The sequence below is a fragment of the Aquila chrysaetos genome, chromosome 7, assembly GCF_900496995.4.
Source record: "Aquila chrysaetos chrysaetos chromosome 7, bAquChr1.4, whole genome shotgun sequence".
NCBI classification, from domain to species: domain Eukaryota; kingdom Metazoa; phylum Chordata; class Aves; order Accipitriformes; family Accipitridae; genus Aquila; species Aquila chrysaetos.
The window spans coordinates 15,334,337-15,354,178 of record NC_044010.1 but is presented as its reverse complement, the minus strand read 5'-3'; the positions used below and the strand labels follow the sequence as shown (position 1 = coordinate 15,354,178).

Here is a 19,842-nt window from a genome sequence, read left to right as displayed (position 1 = left end):
CCCACAGGAACCAGCTAATCACTCAGTTAAATGCAGTCTTAGCATTCCCACTGCCAGTGTGCCTGTTTCTTGGACAATGGAGGAGGGATTAAAGGGGAAGAGGTGGCACAACAAAAATGAAAGTTCTTAGCATTGGCTTAATTTGTTACCTGTGGTACATCTTTGAAGTCAGAAAGTTTATTAAAAATCATGCTTGAAAGTAAAACAGTTTTTACACACAGCAGAAGTATAAGACACATTTCATATTAATGATCTAGTAAACTAGTGAACTGTCCCTTAACTATGTTTGCAAAATATAACTTTCAACCATATGCTTCTTAAATATCTGGAAGAGCAGTCTAGTTTATTAGAAAGTGTAACAAATATATGCAATTAAAAAAAAAATCTTGGCAAAAGAGATACCATTTTATTACAGTATACAGTGCTATTTCCATTGGAAAATGGACAAATTCCAAATGAAACTAACAGAAAAACAAAAATCTCTAAGATGTAAAGACCATCAATGAACATATTTAAGTTAAAAAACCAAACCATGGCATGTTGTATATTTGAAGTTTTATTGACGGGAATGCAAATATAACCATGGCATATCACAAAAACAAGTCATAACATTTCATTAAAAGCAGTTCCTTAAAAACATCTGCAATCATATATAACAAACACACTGAATATTTGAATCCTTGTATCTTAAATCAAAATATTCCTCTAGAAGCCTACTGTAGATGGTTACTAAAAACCCAACATCAAACTTTACAATAAAAACAATTGCAGAAATACCTAAAAATGGGCACCTAAAATCAGTAGGTATCTCATGCAGCTGTATTTCAGGAAGTGCTGATTATTCTTTCTCAGGAAAAGAAATATTACTATTTGGTCAAAAGGTGTCCCCCCAAAAAACAGAGAGGCATTTCCTGATGGCTAATTATCACCTAAAACTCAAATGAATGCAGATGTTTATTGTTAACAAAAATCTTTTTTTAAAATATGCTCTCCAGTCACAAGATTCAATTTACTTCATCAGTGTGCATACCTGAGGTGCTATGTTGTCTACATTCAGTTTTCCTGGAAGAGATACTAAAAGGAATCAAGTCAACACAGTATATTTTAGCTGAACTGTTCACTTTCTTTAAATCATTCTTCCTTTCCAAGGAACTTGTACACCTACTGACAAAGTCTGTAAAAGAACGCCACACATCTTTTATTTATCTCTCATGTCTTCATTGCTTGAATCTGATCTGTTAATAAAAAGAAACAGCTAGTCTTAACACAAGATGAATTTTTGCTGTATTTTGCTTTTTGAAAACATAACACAGTATTGTCCAGGTTACAGAACTACGCCAATAAATATTTTGGTGTCATTACAATAGTGGGGGATAATGCCATTAGAGTTGTTTTCAACTTGTTCTCTCATCCACTTCTGAAATTCCTCCACAGCCAAGTTGTTTCCTCCAAACGTTTCTAATTAAACAGGAAGACTCTTCCACATAATTCAATTTTTATCTTTTTCAGGCTTATAAGGTAACTTTGATAAGAATAAGGCCTGGAAGTTTACTTTATGAAGCACGCATTTCAGCTCCTTGTAGACAGTTCATATTCAGTTATGTGGAAGGTGAAATAACTCCCCAACAGCAAAGCATTTAAAGTTTGGTTTGATGAACTCACATGAAACCTTCTTTGGTCTCAGTAGTCACACTTCTCCATACTGTTGCCTGATTGCCACTTCTCAATTCACTTCAAACATCTCCTTAGTTAGCATAAATGTACTGCATCCCCATTACAAAATGTGGAAATCAGCACAATGTGAGCTGGGTTTAGACTGTTGTGAGACAGGTTAGTTTTACTCTGCCTATGATGTGCTGTTGCAATAGTAACCCATTACAGAACAGGGAAATACACAAACTCAGCCTTTGCTAGGGGGGGGGGGGAAAAAAAAAAAAGCAAAACCTTCTACCCCTGCTGCCTCAAATCTGTGAACTACCTGTAATGGGTCTGCAAAAGGTAACTAAAGAAAGCAAGGCTGTTGACAAGGAAAACTGTGCTTTCATTAACCAGGTGTCATTTCCTCCACTGAATTTTATTGCATCCACAGGCTGGGATTTAGGGACCCCTATAACTTAAAGAGTTGTTCCAAATATTTCCATCTAGTGCTCTAGGAACGGGGAAGAGAGTTGTAGTAAAAATCTGTTCTTGAATTATCAAAGTCTTCATCCATTAAAAGTATAACTGCCAAACTGCACATGCTTAGGCAACAATACAGTTTAAACCCAACCCTTTTAAGAAGGGGGTTTTGGGGACACTGAGCCAGGGAGTTTAAAGGAAATTTTTAGGTAAAGCCCATCTATGAAGAATTTCAGCTCAGAAGATTAAGAAGTTTAACAATTCATGAGAAGTGACTAGCTATGAAGAGCTATGTAAGTGACAGCAGAAGCACCTGCTTACTGTGCTTAAAAATCTACATATACAACTTAAATATTTGTCAGAAAATATTTAGACAAGCATTTGAGATCCTTTTAAGTAGCTTGAAGCTACGTACAAAACCATCAACTCAAAATCTGAATTGAAACTTAGAAGATTCCTCAAAGATAAGCAGAGACGCTGAAAATCACAGGAAAATATTACAAAATCAGAACTATGTGTGAAATTGGGAAAAAGTACATGATTTGGAATCTGCCTCTATGATAATAGGATACAACAGTGAAGGAAACTCAGTAGTTAGATGCTGGATCCCCAGAACAGAACTCTTTTAGATGGTGGAGGATGTATCACTGTTCTTCTGTAGGGCAGTAAATCTCTTTGTAAAGACTATTTTTGGCTAGTATCCCTTCCTCTGAAAACATGACCAAATGTTTTTGTATTCTGTAATAACACAGTAAAATAAACCATCTCTTTCTAATTAGCAGTAAGGACTCTGAGTAGAAAGGACAGTCTGGTATCCATAGATAAATGGAGATCTCTTAAATCAGGGACAATGTTGGATGTCATTTAGCTGCATTTTGAAGGAAATGAGTTTAGTGGCACTGACTCTGGACCATCGGTGACATCTAGCGGCTGCCACAGCACAGAACACAACAGTACAGAGTCCGCAGTCTTGCAGATTCAGATTAACTATGCTACCTAATACGCTCACAATGTAAGCAACGGAAATTAGGGAGCTAAAATTAGAATGTCTACCAAAACAATACCACACTTCACTATTCTATACATTTAGCAGTACGCAGGAGGACAAAAGAGACCAGATCCTTACCAACATACAACAGGAGGATATACAGCATCCATATCAAGTTTGTAGTTAAAAACATGTATGTAATACATCATCTAAGCTGGATCTGATGTTTTCTATGTAGTTATGAGTGTCCGCATATGCTATGAGCTTTATAATGTAAGCTGTTCTTATTTTGGCTCTAGATTAAAGAGCTGAAATTGAATAATCAAAACTAGTGTATTTGTCTGTGTACTTTGCTTATTTTTCTAGCCTGCTTATTCACCATTTCCTGATACATAACATTAAGTTATGTAAAACTGGGACAGGACAGTAAGAATGAATTAAAGAACAAACTGAACTACCACAATAATAAGTTGAAGTGCAGGAGCTGGTATTATTGTTTACAAGAAAGTGTTACACTGTTTGCAAGAGTATGCATTAATATTTCATAGAACACACTTTTGTCAGAGAAACTGACATGATCTTTTGTATACGTTAAGGAGGTAAGTGAACAGCAAATATGAGATAGAGCATCAGTACTCACTGTGTAATTTGATCTGACAGCAGAAGTGGACAGGAAGAAAACAAAGGAAATAATAAAGAAAAAACCTTACAAAATGAAGGAGTTTAACAGAATGAAAATAGAGCAAGAGAATTACATATGATATACCTTGGAGCCAATCCACACCTTCTTGCAATCCTTCTCCTTTAAGAGCATCACTGGCACTGAAAGAAAGAAATCAAATTACAAAAACATTGTAAAAATACCAGTTTTAGTGGAGTCATCACTATACTTGTAATTTACAAATTGCAAAGTAGCGTCAAGTACAGTTTACTTAAATTTTCTTCATGTGGAGAAGGCTGCATCTCAAATGATATATTCTAGAGTACCTTCCCAATATGGAAACACCATTTCAAGATCTGATCTATTTTTCAAGGCAGAGGAATTGTTCCTAGAACACGAGGGGTTCTGGAAGAGCTCCCACACAAGGCAGCCACATTATTCTGCAGCACCTCCACTTAGATAACTCCCTCCTCAGTTTACTGATGTTTAAAGATGTTTACTACCTACAACAAGAGCAATGAATCATAGATTCATTTAGGTTGGAAAAGACTTTTAAGATCTAGTCCCACTGTCTTCCCACGCAGTTCCTATACAGAGCGAGAATGTTGGAGTACTGGAGGAAAAAGTATAGTACGTACACACTTCTTTGTAACAGCAAGCCTAGGAGTGTCTGTTAATATATATTAATATTAAGCTACACTGAGAACAGTGTAACTCTACCTTTTGAATCACAGGGGTTTAACTGTTTAAAGGCCCCTCATTCTTCAGCTTATGAAAACTAGCACAGCAGTGAATCTGGACTGTTACTGTGGTTAGCTATAAAATTATCTTCCAAGGAGCCTGGGAATTCATCCGTCATTTCTGAGACAAAAAGCAATGACCCCAAAACAACACGCAGGTAATCAAGTTTAATATTAAAGGGCCTAAAATGAAAATTCTAGTTTCCAGCAGCACTTAGCTGCTGATTTCCCTTTTATTTATAGTATCTGAGGACTTTAGTAAGACAAAAATCTAACTTCTATAAAACACTTCTGATAAAAGGAGAGTTTTTTCCTTGTGAACATTGGCACAAAATCCTTCTGTTTATATGAAAGCTTACATCCTTCAGAAAGAAAAGACACTAGCCCATACAACTAAAAACCCCCTCAAACATTACAAAGTACAAAGAGTACAGTGTCCCTCCGAATTCACATGAGAACAGTTTACTAAATGGCCTTTCAACAGTAATTTGCTAAAGCATCTGCAGAGTGGAAAAAACCAACTCGAAAGGTTTTATTGTTCAGATTCTGAAACCTGCAAGACAAACTAGCAGCAGTACTCTGATAACAGTTCTACTCAATCTCCCAGCAAAAAATAATAGCAGCTATTCTTCTGATAAGAACACTGCTTTCTGATTTCATTAGAAGTCCTCCATTTCATTATTTGGGTAACAGTTCTACTGTGAAAATTTTCAAGACACAGTCTACATGAACGCATTGTGCGTTTAAAACAAGTTTCATAGCAAGTATTGTAATATTACTACTGTTTCCACATGTGGCAGCACAGCATTTTATCTGGTTGATTTATGTTCTATAATACTGAGTGGCATGCTAGAGCTAAAATATGAATGTACAAAGTAATACCAATAAATGTGTAGAAAAAGTGAAATTTACCAGATATGCCAGGGCTTGTCTTTGATGTTTTCTAATGACAGCAGCTGAGATACTTTCACAGATGATATTGCGTCCCTGAGGTCCATCTTGTTAGCAAAGAAGAGAATAGGCAGTCGACGGTGCTTAATATCTAAGCATGAGCAGAAACAGAACTATCATGACATTATGCAACATTTATTAATATCTACGTGTAATAAGCTACAAACAATTACAGGAAGATATTCTGCTCACCTGTAACTGCAATTCTCTGAAGGTTGTATCCTACCAAGATGCACACTGTTGGGTCACGTGGCCTCTGATGCATACTTCAAGAATGCTCACAAACTTTCTGGCAGGCTTTGGGATCTTCCACCCCTTCTCCCCCTACCTTATACATACATTTAAAGCTGTAGGTATCAATTGCTGGTGAAGCTGACGAACAGGAGATCAAACAACTGCCTACAAATACTACATACCTCTGCTTAGTGAGGACTGGATGTGCAAAATGGACAGAAAAATGATTTGTGTTCATTCATAACCTCACAACAATAGTTGCATAAAGGCAGTCTGAATTATCCTTTAGCATCCTGGAGAGCATCCATGACTTCATAAAATAGGAAAAAAATGCACATCTGGACATCCCTTATCCTACCTTCACTTGAAGGAGGACTTCTTTTCCAGAAGCTTTTCTCACCTAGCAGTGAGAACTACAGACCAAACCAAGTACACTGACAGTTTCTGGCATACTTACACATTCAAAAGCATTAGCCCTGCTGATTACCACAAACGACTAGAGAGTTATTGGAAGGAAACAAAGTATACTCTCTTGAACCTGACAGATGTAAAACTGCCAAAAAATTACCAGCACCAAGACTAACTGTAATCATTTTTCACATTATTTAAACAAAGGCTGAATTACAGCATTAGAGTTTTCTCTAATCTCTTTCTAGATTTGAGTCTATCAATCAATTCTTGATGTGAAAAGAACTTAAAAAGCCCATATGATGAAAACTGCTATACAGGCTCTTTTTAAAATAGTAAAAAGAAAGGGTTATTTCACATAGGAAACAAGCTAAGGATTTATTTAAAAACTTCCAATATAAGCCAGTTGCTCCTGCTGGAGCAGGGGAACAAAAAACCAAAAAAACCCAACAAACTGTCAATGCTGAAGTCATTTGAACCTTCCTAATTATGTTCTTTTCAAACCCCCTACTGAACCTTTCCACAAAATCAGTGGAGATAACACTATCTACCCATACTCAGAGATCATTGTGCTGATCAAAATGTTGACAATTTTCACAACTATTTACCCTATCTGGAGCTATTTTTTCCTCTGATACCCTCTAACACAAATCAAAGGCCTCACAATACAAGCAGAGTATCATTAAATCTCTGTTTTGCTTCCATAGTTGAACAGTATCATTAAATGAACCCTGGTACCCACATGTTGCAGGTTATGGATAAGTTAAAACCACAGAAATTAGCTGACATCACATATGCAAATACTCTAGTTAAACACTGAAAATTCCTTGATTTTTTTAAAGCAATTAAAAAGGGGCATGACCTACCCACATAGACTCATAAATGTACACTTAAAGATGTTCACTAAATAGAGTGGTGGTTGCAGAAATTTACAGTATTGCCTACCTTATGACATTGTTTCCTACTGTGCAGTATTTCCCCCCCATACTTTTTACAGTTATTAATGGAAAGCTAACATTTTCTAGTTGGAAGTAGTTATGAGTTAACACATTAAAAAGATCCCAGATACTAATATGTCATGTTTAATTTTATACAAAGAATTTTAAATTTACAGGAATTTCAGTTTATTTTAGAAGCATGTGCTGGAGGTCAAGTGACCCAAGAGTCAATATCTAAAACAAGTCATCTACAGACTACCATCTTGCAAAATGTTGAAGATTGAAGTTCGATTAAAAAAATAATATGGTAACATGATCATTAAACAAGCCATTATTTGTAGAGTGCATTGTCCACTTACGTAAGTAAAAATAATTTATAGTTCTGATTCACTAAACAGTCCCAGCTAGTACAACTTCGAACCTCGTTAATGCCTCACAGTACACATTCCCTTTCACCTGACAACCTCAAGCAAAGTCTGGCAAAAAGGGAGGGAACAGTTTTACTGAAGGATTGCCAAGATTTTCAGACACAGGAACTGATTCAAGGTTGTTACCCTCCATCCATTTAAACCTTAAGTACACATGTAAATTTAAACCACTCCAGGAGGTTCAGAGGCAGAAGCGTAAGTGGGGAGAAAGTAGGGTATCAATCAAGAAAAGCAGAAGAGTAATACAAATAAAAATATAGTAAAAGTTATATATTGATTCAGTCAACAGCTACTTTTATCACATATTACTACTAGAAGAACTTTTTATTCTCTTTGGCTCTCTTAGATGTGACCTATCAAAATCCAAAACGATAAAACAGGAACACTGTTGCTGCATTTGAGCTGAGCTGCTCCAAGGCAGAAATACACAACTGCCCTTTCCTGGTTCTAGGGAATGTACTAGGTGGCCATAGCCATGGTCTTTCAGAACTAGAAGACACAAACACATCAAGAACTGAACAGCGCTGACCTGCTAGATCCGCATTAATAACCTACTGGTGCCTAAATGAAAAGCCCCACCTAAGCTTGCATCTCCTCAGTTGTAACATTTTCACTCTTTTGCCTTCTAATAAACCAGTAACTTATTACAGCAGTCTTTACCTCCCACCCTTGGTCCTATGTGGTTTCCATTTTACCAACAGAATCGCCTTTTACCACCATGGTTAATATCTGCTTTGGTACAAAGTTCCATGGCCTCTATGTAAGCCACCTGCAGCCTTTGGTTGACCTCATCCTCCGCTTTCACTTTTCCAAGACTCTTTTCAGCACCTGCATTTGAAGTGGCCCATACCCTTGAACATGAAATTAAGAGGGCCCAGTCAGCTCACACGCACTCAGCTACAGCATCTTTGCTGATGAACTAATGTATTATATGCAGTCTTCATGGAAAATAAAATCATAGTAACACAGTTGCCCCTATCACATGCTACTTTTCTTGGTTAGAAACGCAAGTCAGCTTCTCCTTTCTTACTTTCAGCATGGTAACCCCACAAGTTAAGGCTTTATCAGCTTAATAAATAAATAAGGGATTACAGGATTATTTCACTTTTAAATTTCCTGCCTGTAGTTTTATAATCTGGTTAGTCAGAGCAACTAAAGTGCTGAAAGTCAAAATTGCGTATTGCTTACAAAACCATTCCAGTAACGTTGGCTATACGGAAAGGTGAAGAAAGAATTGACCAACCTCAGAACTTAATTAAAAAAGTGTAACCTCATGTAAAAAACCAAACCAAAACAAACAAAAGCCCTAAAACCAACCCCCCAGTCATGAATCCTCTCATATCCTCTTCCATCCCATGTATCCTTTTACAGGCAACTGACTGGTGTAATTATCCCTCCTTATTTCTGGCTAAAGCATAATAATAAAAAAAAAGATGATGAAGATGAAAAAAAGAAATTAAAAGTTACATTAAAGGAATTAGCTGTCTTCAGAGAAAAATCCAGACAGGGAGATACTGGTTTTTTGTACATGTTCGTCATCACATACAGGCTCTCCAGCTTCCAAAGGGTCAAAGTCTATTCTTCCTCAAAACAAAGCAACTTTTGATCTATATTGATTAATAAGAGACCAATCCAACTCAGTGTAGCCAACTGAAGTATGATCAGTTTGTAAATGTGAACAGGTATAAACCCCCGCCCCAAACTCACTGAAGACTATTATTGTTCTAGTATTCATGAATGGCTAAAATATTTGCAAATTACTCAGAAAGCAGAATGTGTCAGATAAGGGCTTTTCTTAAGACAACATAACAAATATGGAGACAGAAGGGGAGAAAAACCTCCTCACCTGGATGATTCAGAAGGGTGTCAAGTTCTTCTTTGGCCACAACCATTCTTAATTTGTCACTGCTATCAATGACAAAAATAATAGCTTGGCCTTCTCTGCATAACATAAAAAGAGCAAAGAGGCAAATTATAGGTTCTCTTAAACTGTGATTAAGAAAAAGGCTTCAGAAGAAACACACAAAAAAGCAAACAAACCTGATTTTTTTCCTCTAATTTTTGTTGTTGTTATTTACCATTAACATTTGAATCCAGTCTCATTTCTGAAATTCAGTCTTTTGGTAACCTGCATAATTTTTTGAGACATGAAGTTGTTAGCTGCGTGACTCGTTCAAGGTTCAGTCTACAGAGACCCTTCAGAAAAGCTTGATTTCACTATTGAGGCTGAAAAATGAACTCTGAAAATGTAACCAACTGCTATTCTGACAGTATGGTCAAACAAAGAAAATCTCAGGACAGGTTTTTGTAGAAATTCTTTATTTCCTATACTAAACCAAGTTTATTTAAAGAAAGGTCAATTACCTTTTTAGAAAAAAACTGTGTGTCCACAGCTGTTTTAACAACTAGGCATATGTAGATTAATTTAATTTACAAAAGTCTGCCTAAACAGGATCTTTCTTTTGTTTAGAGTAACAGGTAAAAACTTTCAAATATTCCAAATTATTAAGATGTTTTGCTGGCAGTATGACCACAGTCACAACATATATACAACTATTCAACTCATTGTTTCAGGATATTACTGATTATTTTATGACTTGATGTTCCATTTACTAAAACTTAATTGAAACCAAAATACAGTCTGACCAATTCAGACGAGCAGTTATAAACACTCACAAAAAGTATTTTTAATTTACATTTTAATGTAATATTCACTTCTCCTTCATTTTGCATTTCTCTGAGAGACCATTACGGATACATTCTCCCCCCCCCCCCCAGCACCATCTACCTTCGTATTTTGTTACAAAACAGTCCTAGACCTACTGAAAAACAGAAATAACTTAACCAGCCTAAGATTGTATGAGAAGATCCATTCTTTTCTGGAGTACAGAAGAACTTTAACAGCACATAAAGTTCTTCCATATTAGCTGAAAATGCCTAAGTAAATTTTATGAGAATACAGTATTTTTCTAGAGGAATCAGAGTCCTCGCATGTATTTACTACCAAAAAATAACTTCACAGACAAGTAACAGTAAGAGGGACACAACATGAGTTTACATATATTTAAGACAAGTGTACTTTAAGGACATCCTAGAAGATAGTTTCAAGCCAAATAGAAGAAAAGCTTGCCAGCTTCAAGTACTCCAAAGCAACTACTTAGACACTTGATCAGATTTGATTGCCATTTTGCAATTCTTGCAAAATTAAATCTTGCTTAACTTTATAAACTGAATGGCACATTATTATTTTCATATTTTTCTCAGAAGTTAATCTCAAATATGTGACTACTGCATTGGATCAGGAACAGAGGTGAATACAAGTGCCCATTTCACCGTCAGCATTACTTAACAAACTCCCTTACTGTTTTGACGAAAAAAGCCATTTATGCCACAAAAGGAATAAGTCACTGCATTAAATACAGCAGTCAGAAAAATTATTTCCTTATGAAGCACTCAGCTAGCATGTTGAGAGCAGCCTAAGGGCATCAGTTATTGAAATCCAAAAGATTTGGGAGACATACATCTAACACTCTTGAACAATGAAGATCTCTTATCCACACAAGTTTTCAAATTGCCAACACATGTTTTGCACAGAAAGGAGATGAAGTGTTAATCCTCAATTAAAGAATACTTTAAGCTCTATCACATTAAATATTAATATTTAATCAAGATTATAATATTCAGAATTTCTCTGTTTTATTTCTCCAAGCTATTTCTGTGTGGTTTACTACTGTTCACCTTATTTAGATCAGCATCAGGTATTACAGAATAAAAATGAGACAACATAAATGAAGATTCAAGTTTCATTAGAAGCTAGAACAGAAAATGGTGTCTATTACCAATAAGGCAATACCGCAGTGTTATAAAGTACAGCGAATATCCTGCTTAATAAATAACATCTAAGAATACTTGGTCAAGTTCTTAGTTACATGTGCCTCATTCTCTGAGCTTAATTTCCCCCACCTCTAAAAATCTCAGCCATCAGGCAATATTTTTTGGGTCTTAACTCACCTACAGAAGAACAGAGAAACAGGAAACTTAACTCATCTTGCTGCTTTCTTACAGGATTGGTTTTCAGGTTTCAACATTTAAATCCCATCTCTAGTATGCTTCCCCAATCTTTGAGTCAATCAGCATGCTTTTGGGGACATCTTGTTAACAGCATGTAAAAATTTTCATTTTTTAGAACAGAAAGAAAAGTTGTATTTATCCAGAACAACCTTCTGTCAAACACCAGGTGTAAGTCTTCTCTGAATCATTTCTAACCACTAGGTATTGTCATACTTCTGTTTAAATAACGTACATGACAGCTAATATGAACAGCAATGCTTTAAAATAAATGATAGGCTTACTTGTAGTAATGTTCCCAGAGGTTTCTGTATCTCCCTTGACCTGACATATCAAACACTGTGAAAGACAGACTGCAAAGAAAAGAAGTGTATGAGGCACAGAAACAAAGAACAAACCTCAAACCCGAACTATTTTCTTTGCTACCCTGACAGAAAAAAGCCAGATCAACTTCAATCCTAATCAACTGAGAAAGATTCCCAAAGGAACTCTGGTTACTCTATCTGCCTTCAAACTATCCTACCCAGTTTTGTGGTCTTATAGAAATATTTCACAATGGAAAATGTGTTTGTTTATTCTCCAAATAAAAGAACTAAACCAATTATAAAAAGTTACACCAAATACAAAATAAGCTCCCATTCGGCCTCTCTTTTTATCACGTTAGTATTGAATACTGTTTATAATGTTGAGTAAATGAAATTTAGATGATAACTTCAAATCCACAGCCTGTCTTAAATTCTGTCCCTAGACAGGCTCCAATAACATCCAAAGGCTTCTGTATGCAAAATAAAAGGCTTTTAAAAAAAGAAAATAAAATCCACCTTCATTAAAAAAAAAAAAAAAAAAAAATCACATTCTGGTAATAGGAGTTTACTTCAGGTGACCAAGCTACAAAAGGTAGTCTTTGCAAATTTGAGATTTCACCCAAGCACTAAAAACAGCAAGTCAACTTAAACAACATTACAAAAAATTCCGATCAACTCCTGAAATGTCTACAGAGGCAACATCGACTTCAGTATTAGGCCTTCCTGTTTTGGGTAGTCCCAAATAGCTCCCTGAGTGGAGGCCACACTAAAATGAGGTTTAAAAAAGGAAGCTCTCCAGACCTCCTTTCCACTCTATATCCAGACAACATCTGATTCTAGACTAGCTGCTCTCCCATGCATAAAGTTATTAGCAACCCCCAAACAATGTTTTCATTGTAATATCAGATTAATGAAGTTTTGGGGTGGGGGAGGTTTGTTTGGGTTTTTTTAATCATTCTACATGGTGTATTTGCGGGTCATCTCTCCTACTACAGGATCAGAATAAAGGAAAGCAATATAAATTGATTTACATTCTCACACAGCCAAACACCAAACCTGTCTTATGTGCTTTACTGAGACTGAATATAGTTGTTGAACCTCCTCCAAAGATAAGAAACCTATTAGTCCCACACATCAGCTCCAGGAATAAACAATTTTCTTGCAGTTTTCTCACCCAGTGGGGTGTGCTGCTCGGTTTGAAGACTAACCGCACCCATTAAAAATACACTGTGAAGGCTACAGAATAATAAAATAATATCTAATGTTACCTCCTTGAAGTATCTTTGTCTCACGACATTCCTTTTCTAAATCTTAGCCTTCATTCAACTAATGATTCCTTCCTCCTTTTCCTGACCTTTGACCCTGCCATCTTTACATTGCTAACGCTGCAGCCACCATTTTTTCATTTAATGAGATTAGACTGCAATCTCTTCAGAGTCCCTCCAGTGAGAGTGCTTAATGGAATAGAGGTTACCATCTAAGCAACTGTCTCTCAAGTCTGTAACAGTGCCCTATTCTGAAATTCTTAACAGACAGAAATCAGATGCTTATACACACTATTCCAAAAAAACCCAATTTTTTTTTTTTCTTTTCTTACACATACATAGTTTTACAGCAGCACAACACATACAATATATTCTAACTATCAGTCCTGGGTCATGATTAGGACTCCTGGATACTACAACATTTCAGCAAACTGCATGTCATGTCATTATACCACCACACATTATACTCAGCTACATCCCACTGAAAGAGGTAATTAAGTCCAACTATTGTATATTAATTACTACTGCTAAATGGAGAAAATGAAAGAAACTACTACCTTGAAGTCTTGAACTTCTCTATACTGAATCCTATTGTTGGAACAATGTCCTGAGTTTGAGCCTTTAAAGGAAAGAAAGTACAAATTTTACAGTCAAGTTAGAAAATGTAAATATTGAAATATATTTGAAACGTGAATATATTACAGATCTATTTTTTCCCAAACTGTGCAATACAAAAACTTTCTAAAAACCCAGCTACTTTATATTTTAAAAGTTCCCTGAAAAGTACAGTAATTCAAAATCAAGGTTTTGTATTTTCTAGGAAATAAAATGAATGCTATTGGACAAGAGCATTGAAGACATTTTAGTCTCAAGAGTGAGAATTTCACCCTTTACATTAGTCTGTGTGTACACATATGTGTGGATATTACCTGTGAAATAAATAGGAGATAGGGTAACATGGAAGATAACAGCTTGAAGATCGTGACTGAGGTCAAAATTCACAATATTTGTATACTTTAGAAATCACAATGTGACCCCAAACAAGTCTGCACAATACCCCAGGCCTTTTAGATAAAAGCGGGTGTACTTCTATCAAGACATTAGATCGGCCATATGCCCAGCTTCTGTCCACAGGCTGGAAGAGTCTATTTGACATTGGGAATTATACAGCAGACATTACACAATGGCCTAACCATAGTTCTACTCAAACTACAAGACCACTGGAAGAAAGCACCATTTACCACACAGGAATGGCCAAAACATAAAGCATTAGTAATAGATCTGTCTGATAACCAGGTTTACTGCTGAGCTAGCCAAGGAACCTATCAGCTAAGTTGGTACAACAGAATAGTTCCTTTAAGAAGCATCGATACCGAGCAGGGAGAAAGGTCACATTCCTTAGATTACAGAGCTGTCTGAGAAACCAACATACAATCCTTTTATAGACTTTCTAGAGCCCCCTATTAAAAACACTATCTATAAGCAGTTGACTCCTCGCATACAACTGAAGCAAGCTTAGCTTGTTCACTTGTAGCTTCATTATGAAAATGGCATTCCACCATCGTAAACAGTTCAGTCAACAGTTTTGCTGAATTTGTGCAGAGTAGAAGAGGTGTTATTTCCTTAACATTTATTTCAAATGTATTTATCAGGCCCAGAAGAAAGAACTGCAGACAGATGGAGAAACACTTATATTTGCCAAACACCTAATACATTGCTCCCAGGACAAAGCAGCAGTTCTTCTTAAGAAGACCGGGTTGATCCAGAGCAAAAAATCCTCTGTCCATTGAACTTACTAAAAATAGACAATTTCATCAAGTCTGATCTAATGACATTTGTTGCACATTAGAGAATTTGTCATGTCTTGCAAGGATAAGACTTACACAAGTATGCAAAGCTATCCTCCTAAAGGGTATGAAAACATTCAGAAGTAAATTCTCATTACACGCTTCACAGTAAAGCAAACTAATTCTATTTATTCTATTTGTGTAATTCCCTTGGGACCTTCTCTAATACCTGTTATTGTGATAAATCTTGAAGTCTGCATTCAACTCTAGTTAGGAATCCTTTAGTGCTTAAGGCATGACACAAAAACCCTACTACAATAAAGGTCTCAAGAATTACATAAATATATAATTTGCTTGGTACAAATTGCAGCATTTCCCCCAAACAACTGGCAGCAGATAGTAATCAGTTCATAGTCTTTGTTTATAAATCTATTTAATTTTCAGTGGAAGAATAATTGCCAGGAAGGGAAGAATAGCAGACTCTTAGTCATGTTACATTTTTTTAAACTATGTCCAGTGGTACTCTTCAGGAAAAGTTCAACAGAAATTAAAAACCAGAAGCTGTGTCCTGATGTGAACCGCAGAAAGCATGGTTTGCCAGACACATATAACCAAGATGCACAAGCCTCTAGCTTTGACCGTGCCTACCAAAATTCATCTGTTTCTGGCCCATAAACATACACAAACAAGGTAATCCTACTTTAAATTTTGCTTGTAATACTACGCACTCTTAGTGGCCTGAAACACTTTTCACTGGATGAATGAACTGCAAGTATAAATGCTATTTATTTTGAAAGCTATTCAGCTTTAAAAATGCTGAAGTCACCATTAAGTGTGCATCTTCACATTATTTCCTATTTTATTATTTATTATATACTTATTATTTTTCATGAAGAGATTAAAATAAACATGATAAATGTAGATAAGTACAAGTTGTTATACAACTGTATTAATCCCAAATGTTCGACACATCACTCAATTGCTACAGGATTGCAGCTACGAGTGACTTAAGAAAACTGTTTCAGATCCTGATTTCAGCCATCACGAACCCTTCCTTATTGGATGATCTTAGAAAAAACGTGCCAAATTAATAGTGGTTTTTTTTGAAAATGTTTTCATAATATGCACATGGATGCTTACATTTAGTTTTAGTTAGTTGGAAACTCTTAAAATATATTAGTTCCACTGTACTAAATCAAAAAGCTCTTCACATCTTTTCCATGGTCACATTTAGTATAACAGCATGCAAAAACAGTTTAAACAACATCAACTCTACAGTAAAAACATCAACAGTGAACTAAGTAGGCTACTTACATTTGAAGGTTTAAGTTTATTTATGATAGTTGTTTTGCCGCTATTGTCCAAGCCAAGGCACAAAACATGAACCTCCTTTTTCTTCAGCCCGAGCCATCCTGCTAGCTTGTCAAACAATCCCATAATTCTGGCTCAAATACACAGGGATCACCTGGTGTTCAGAAAATCAGAGAAGGAAATAGCTGTTGGAAAACGGTTACATGTAGAGCAGTGCTAGCACAGTAGGTGGGCATGTGGCTAAGCAGTCCTTAAACTTTTAAAAGGACAGCGTGAAGACACCATACAAACACTGTCACAGCAGGTTCGCTTGGTATACTAAGCAAATGGAGCGTAAGCTGATTATAGCGAAGAGGCCTTGATACAAAAGTAGGTTGGCCGTTTATAGCCCTGTCTATATAACGCAACGTCCTTGATTCACTGGGTAGCACTATTGCCATCATTCTGAGCAGTACAAATAGGAGCACAACCGCAATGCCTCCTTACCTTCCACCAAACCAAGAAAAAAACAGGAAGAACATTACATTTTACTTCAAATTGTCAGTGGTCCAGTCAGTTGTCGTAGACAACAAAGCAAAACAATATTTCCCCTCTCCATCATCTGCTACATAATTTACTGAACCCTGAAGTAAATAAAGTACCTTCTGTCAATTCAATTCAAACTCTAATTGTAACAGGCTTTGCCGATATTAACATGTATAAATTAGGAACTCATTCACTACAAATAGAAACTGATTATAAAACAGACATGAAGCCAGACACAATAACATTCACCCACATGTCAGGCAGATGCCAAACACCTACTCCTGCCCGGGCACTGATTGAAGTTACCTGGCAGTAGCATATTCGAAAGAGCTTACATCATGCAATCCCTTGCGGTACCCGGCTGAACATACTTTGCAAAGATGATAACCCTTGTCTATCTTGACTGAATTCCACTAAAAATAATTTCACATTCAATAATAAAGCATTTAATTAATGCCAGAGGAATTTTGTGGAGTGGTAAAGGCTGTTTTTTCTCTTAATAGAGAAAAAACACACAGCACTGGACAACTCAGATTGCGACCTTGACTACCCCAGAAAGTCATGGCAGGAGGAGGAAGAGGAAAAAACATCAATGACAAGTATTTGGTCTCACTTCTTCACTAACTGATTACAAAATGATGATTAACTGCATTTTAATAGAAATAATTTTAAAATCTTTGAATTTAATAAAGTCATGTAAGCCATCACCTTTGTTTACAGTATGATTTTTTTATTTTTTAATACAGATCCTTTTTAAAGCTTTATGTCATGCATTTTGATTCAAGACTGGTAGCGATCTACAGAGTGGCTGTGTGTGTAACAGCTACATACAGCTGTCACCAGATTAAACAAGCCCAACATTAGTTATAGCAACTGCCCCAAAGAAAAAAAAAATTTTTTTTTCTTCTAACTCCCTTTGTTTTATGCCCCACTCCTTTTTAAATATACATACAACACTAAAAGCAGAATAAGGCTTACTGTTTATTACCAAATTAACCTGACAAAACCCTGCCCTAAAACACATTACTTTCTAGTGCAATCAAGAGCCTTATCTATATATTCTAGATGATAAGGTTCAAAAAAAAATACCTTGCCTGTACTCTTAAAGTAGCAAAGGAGAAAATGCAAGCACTTAAAAAGATACTTCTAGGGCTTCACTTTGAAACCCAAAAGCCTAAATACACATGCTTTGACAACAGTTCCTAGCAGTATTTTAATAACAGCCATTTTTTCCAGCAGTTTTTCATAACGGATGGCAGAGTCGTTATTTAAGAGTACAATGGGAAAAACGTACCCTTGACTTCTTCCCCTGGCCCTTTTCTCTCATTCTTTTTCTCAGCTGTGAAGAGTTACAGCAGTTGGCACACATTCCTTTTTTTGCCAGATGATGTTTAGCCTACAGTGCTATATCGCATACGTTAGACACGTCCTAAAACGGTTTAAGAGAGACTTTGGTGCAGGAACTTGTTACCAAAGTCCATAAAACCTTTACCAAGAACTGTGAGCCTGTCTGAGGCATCAGCGATTGACGCCTGTTGCGACTAACGAGGCTGCGGAGCCCCCGAGGACTGGTTTCCAGTCGCGTGAAGCGAGCGCTCGGAGCAGCCCCGCTCGCGGAGCGGAGCCGAGCCGAGCCGCTCTGCCGGCGGACGCCCCGAGAGGTGCCCGGGCAGGCACAGCCGCCTCTCCCGGGGCCTGCTGAGCCAGGCTTCCCAGCCCGCCGCTCCAGTTACCAGCACGCTAAGCTGAAAGCGACAACCCCACGAGCGCCATACCCGCCGCGTTCCGGAGTTTTTGGGGCGGCGATCCGAGCGGGTGGCCCCCGGAGGCCCCCTCCAAACGAAACGACGCTAAAAGTCTATTTCATTCGCGTGGATTACTCTAATGTAAACGCTGGGATGCCAAGGCTGCCCAAGCCACCCACAGGAGGTCCCTTCGGGTTAGCATCATTCGAAACTCCAGCTATAATTTGGTTTTGGGTTTTGTTTTGGTTTTTTTTTTTTTTTTTTTTTTTTGGACTCCCACCGCACCGGGGGTGAGCGGGCGAGGAGCCAGGGCCCAGCACGTCCCCAGCAGCGCCTGCCGCCACAGCCGGGAAGCCCCCGGGCGGCCGGGATCGCGGCCGGGCTGCTCGCAGCTGCCCGGACAGGGCTTCCCTCCCTTCCCGCCGCCGAGCCCCCCTTCAGCAGCACCCCTCGCAGCGGGCGCTCCTGCCCCCAGGCACCGAGCCGGGCCACCCCCAGCTGCCGCGGCAACCGGCACCGGGTGCGAGTCCCCTCGCCCAGGAACGGGGCGCAGTGCCCCGTGCCGCTGGGACAGGGGTCCCCCACAGGGGGCCAGAACCGGCGGCAACCGCCGCCCGCACCCCCCGCCGCAGCACAGACCTCGGCCCCCGAGATGTCGGCCGGGCCCGGCCGCCGCCGCCGCCTGCGCCGTTGCCGAGGAAACCGCCGTCCTGCCCCGCCTCCCCGCCCGCCCTGAGCAGCCCCGCCACTTCCGGCCAATGGGGAGGCCGGCGATTGGGACGGCCCCGCCCTCCTTGGGGGCCCCAGGGCCGCCGGCGGGTCTGAGGGGAGCGGGGCCGCGGCCTCCGCCCGCCGGCGGGCCCCCACTCGGGAACCCCGTCACCGCCGGCGTGTGGCCGTGTCAGCTGTGCCCGGGTGCCTGTCACCCACGCGGGGCGGGCGTCGCACACCGATCACAGCTACGAACCGCATCCCGTTCGTCCTGCGCGTCCAACAGCTGTCTTAATTGTTTCCCGGCCCCGGCGCCTCTTCCTTGCGCAGCTGCAACGAGAGCGCTCAGATAAATCCTCTTGGGAATTGCAACCCATGTGGGAAGAAGAGCCAATGAAAAACACCGTCAAAGGTCTTCGCAGCAGCTCCTGTTCTTAAGCAGGCAGTTCGGTGGAGTACAACGTTCAGGGAAAACCTTAAATCCGCCTCTCAGGTGGTGAGAGCAGCGGGGGCTCAGGAAGAAGGCGGCTTGTTTAGGCTAGACGCGGTGGCTGGAAATACACTTTGGTCATGTTTTGCCGTGTAGCACGGCCCAGTCAGACTGGTTCTTGGCCTGCTGCACAAAATTACTTAAGTAATCACGTAAAATGAGCTCCGAA

At 38.6% G+C, this 19,842-nt stretch overlaps 1 protein-coding gene across 5 annotated transcripts; it reads right to left on the bottom strand.

The window, feature by feature from the left end:
- Positions 1-543: 543 nt before the first annotated feature.
- ARL6 (ADP ribosylation factor like GTPase 6) lies at positions 544-19,545 on the bottom strand. Of its 5 annotated transcripts, none has more exons than XM_030019728.2 (9): positions 19,440-19,545; positions 16,206-16,356; positions 13,659-13,723; positions 11,819-11,887; positions 9,313-9,407; positions 5,420-5,549; positions 3,873-3,928; positions 3,747-3,759; positions 544-1,235 (listed from the first exon to the last, which is right to left on the bottom strand). In XM_030019728.2, the coding sequence occupies exons 2-9, from the start codon at positions 16,326-16,328 to the stop codon at positions 1,199-1,201; spliced, it is 588 nt and encodes a 195-aa protein (XP_029875588.1). In that variant the 5' UTR covers positions 16,329-16,356; positions 19,440-19,545; the 3' UTR covers positions 544-1,198. The 5 variants fall into 5 exon arrangements, with proteins under 5 accessions (XP_029875588.1, XP_029875587.1, XP_029875590.1 ...); XM_030019727.2 differs by lacking the exon at positions 19,440-19,545 and adding an exon at positions 19,112-19,196; XM_030019730.2 differs by lacking the exon at positions 19,440-19,545 and adding an exon at positions 19,112-19,196 and having other exon boundaries at positions 13,662-13,723.
- Positions 19,546-19,842: the final 297 nt, after the last annotated feature.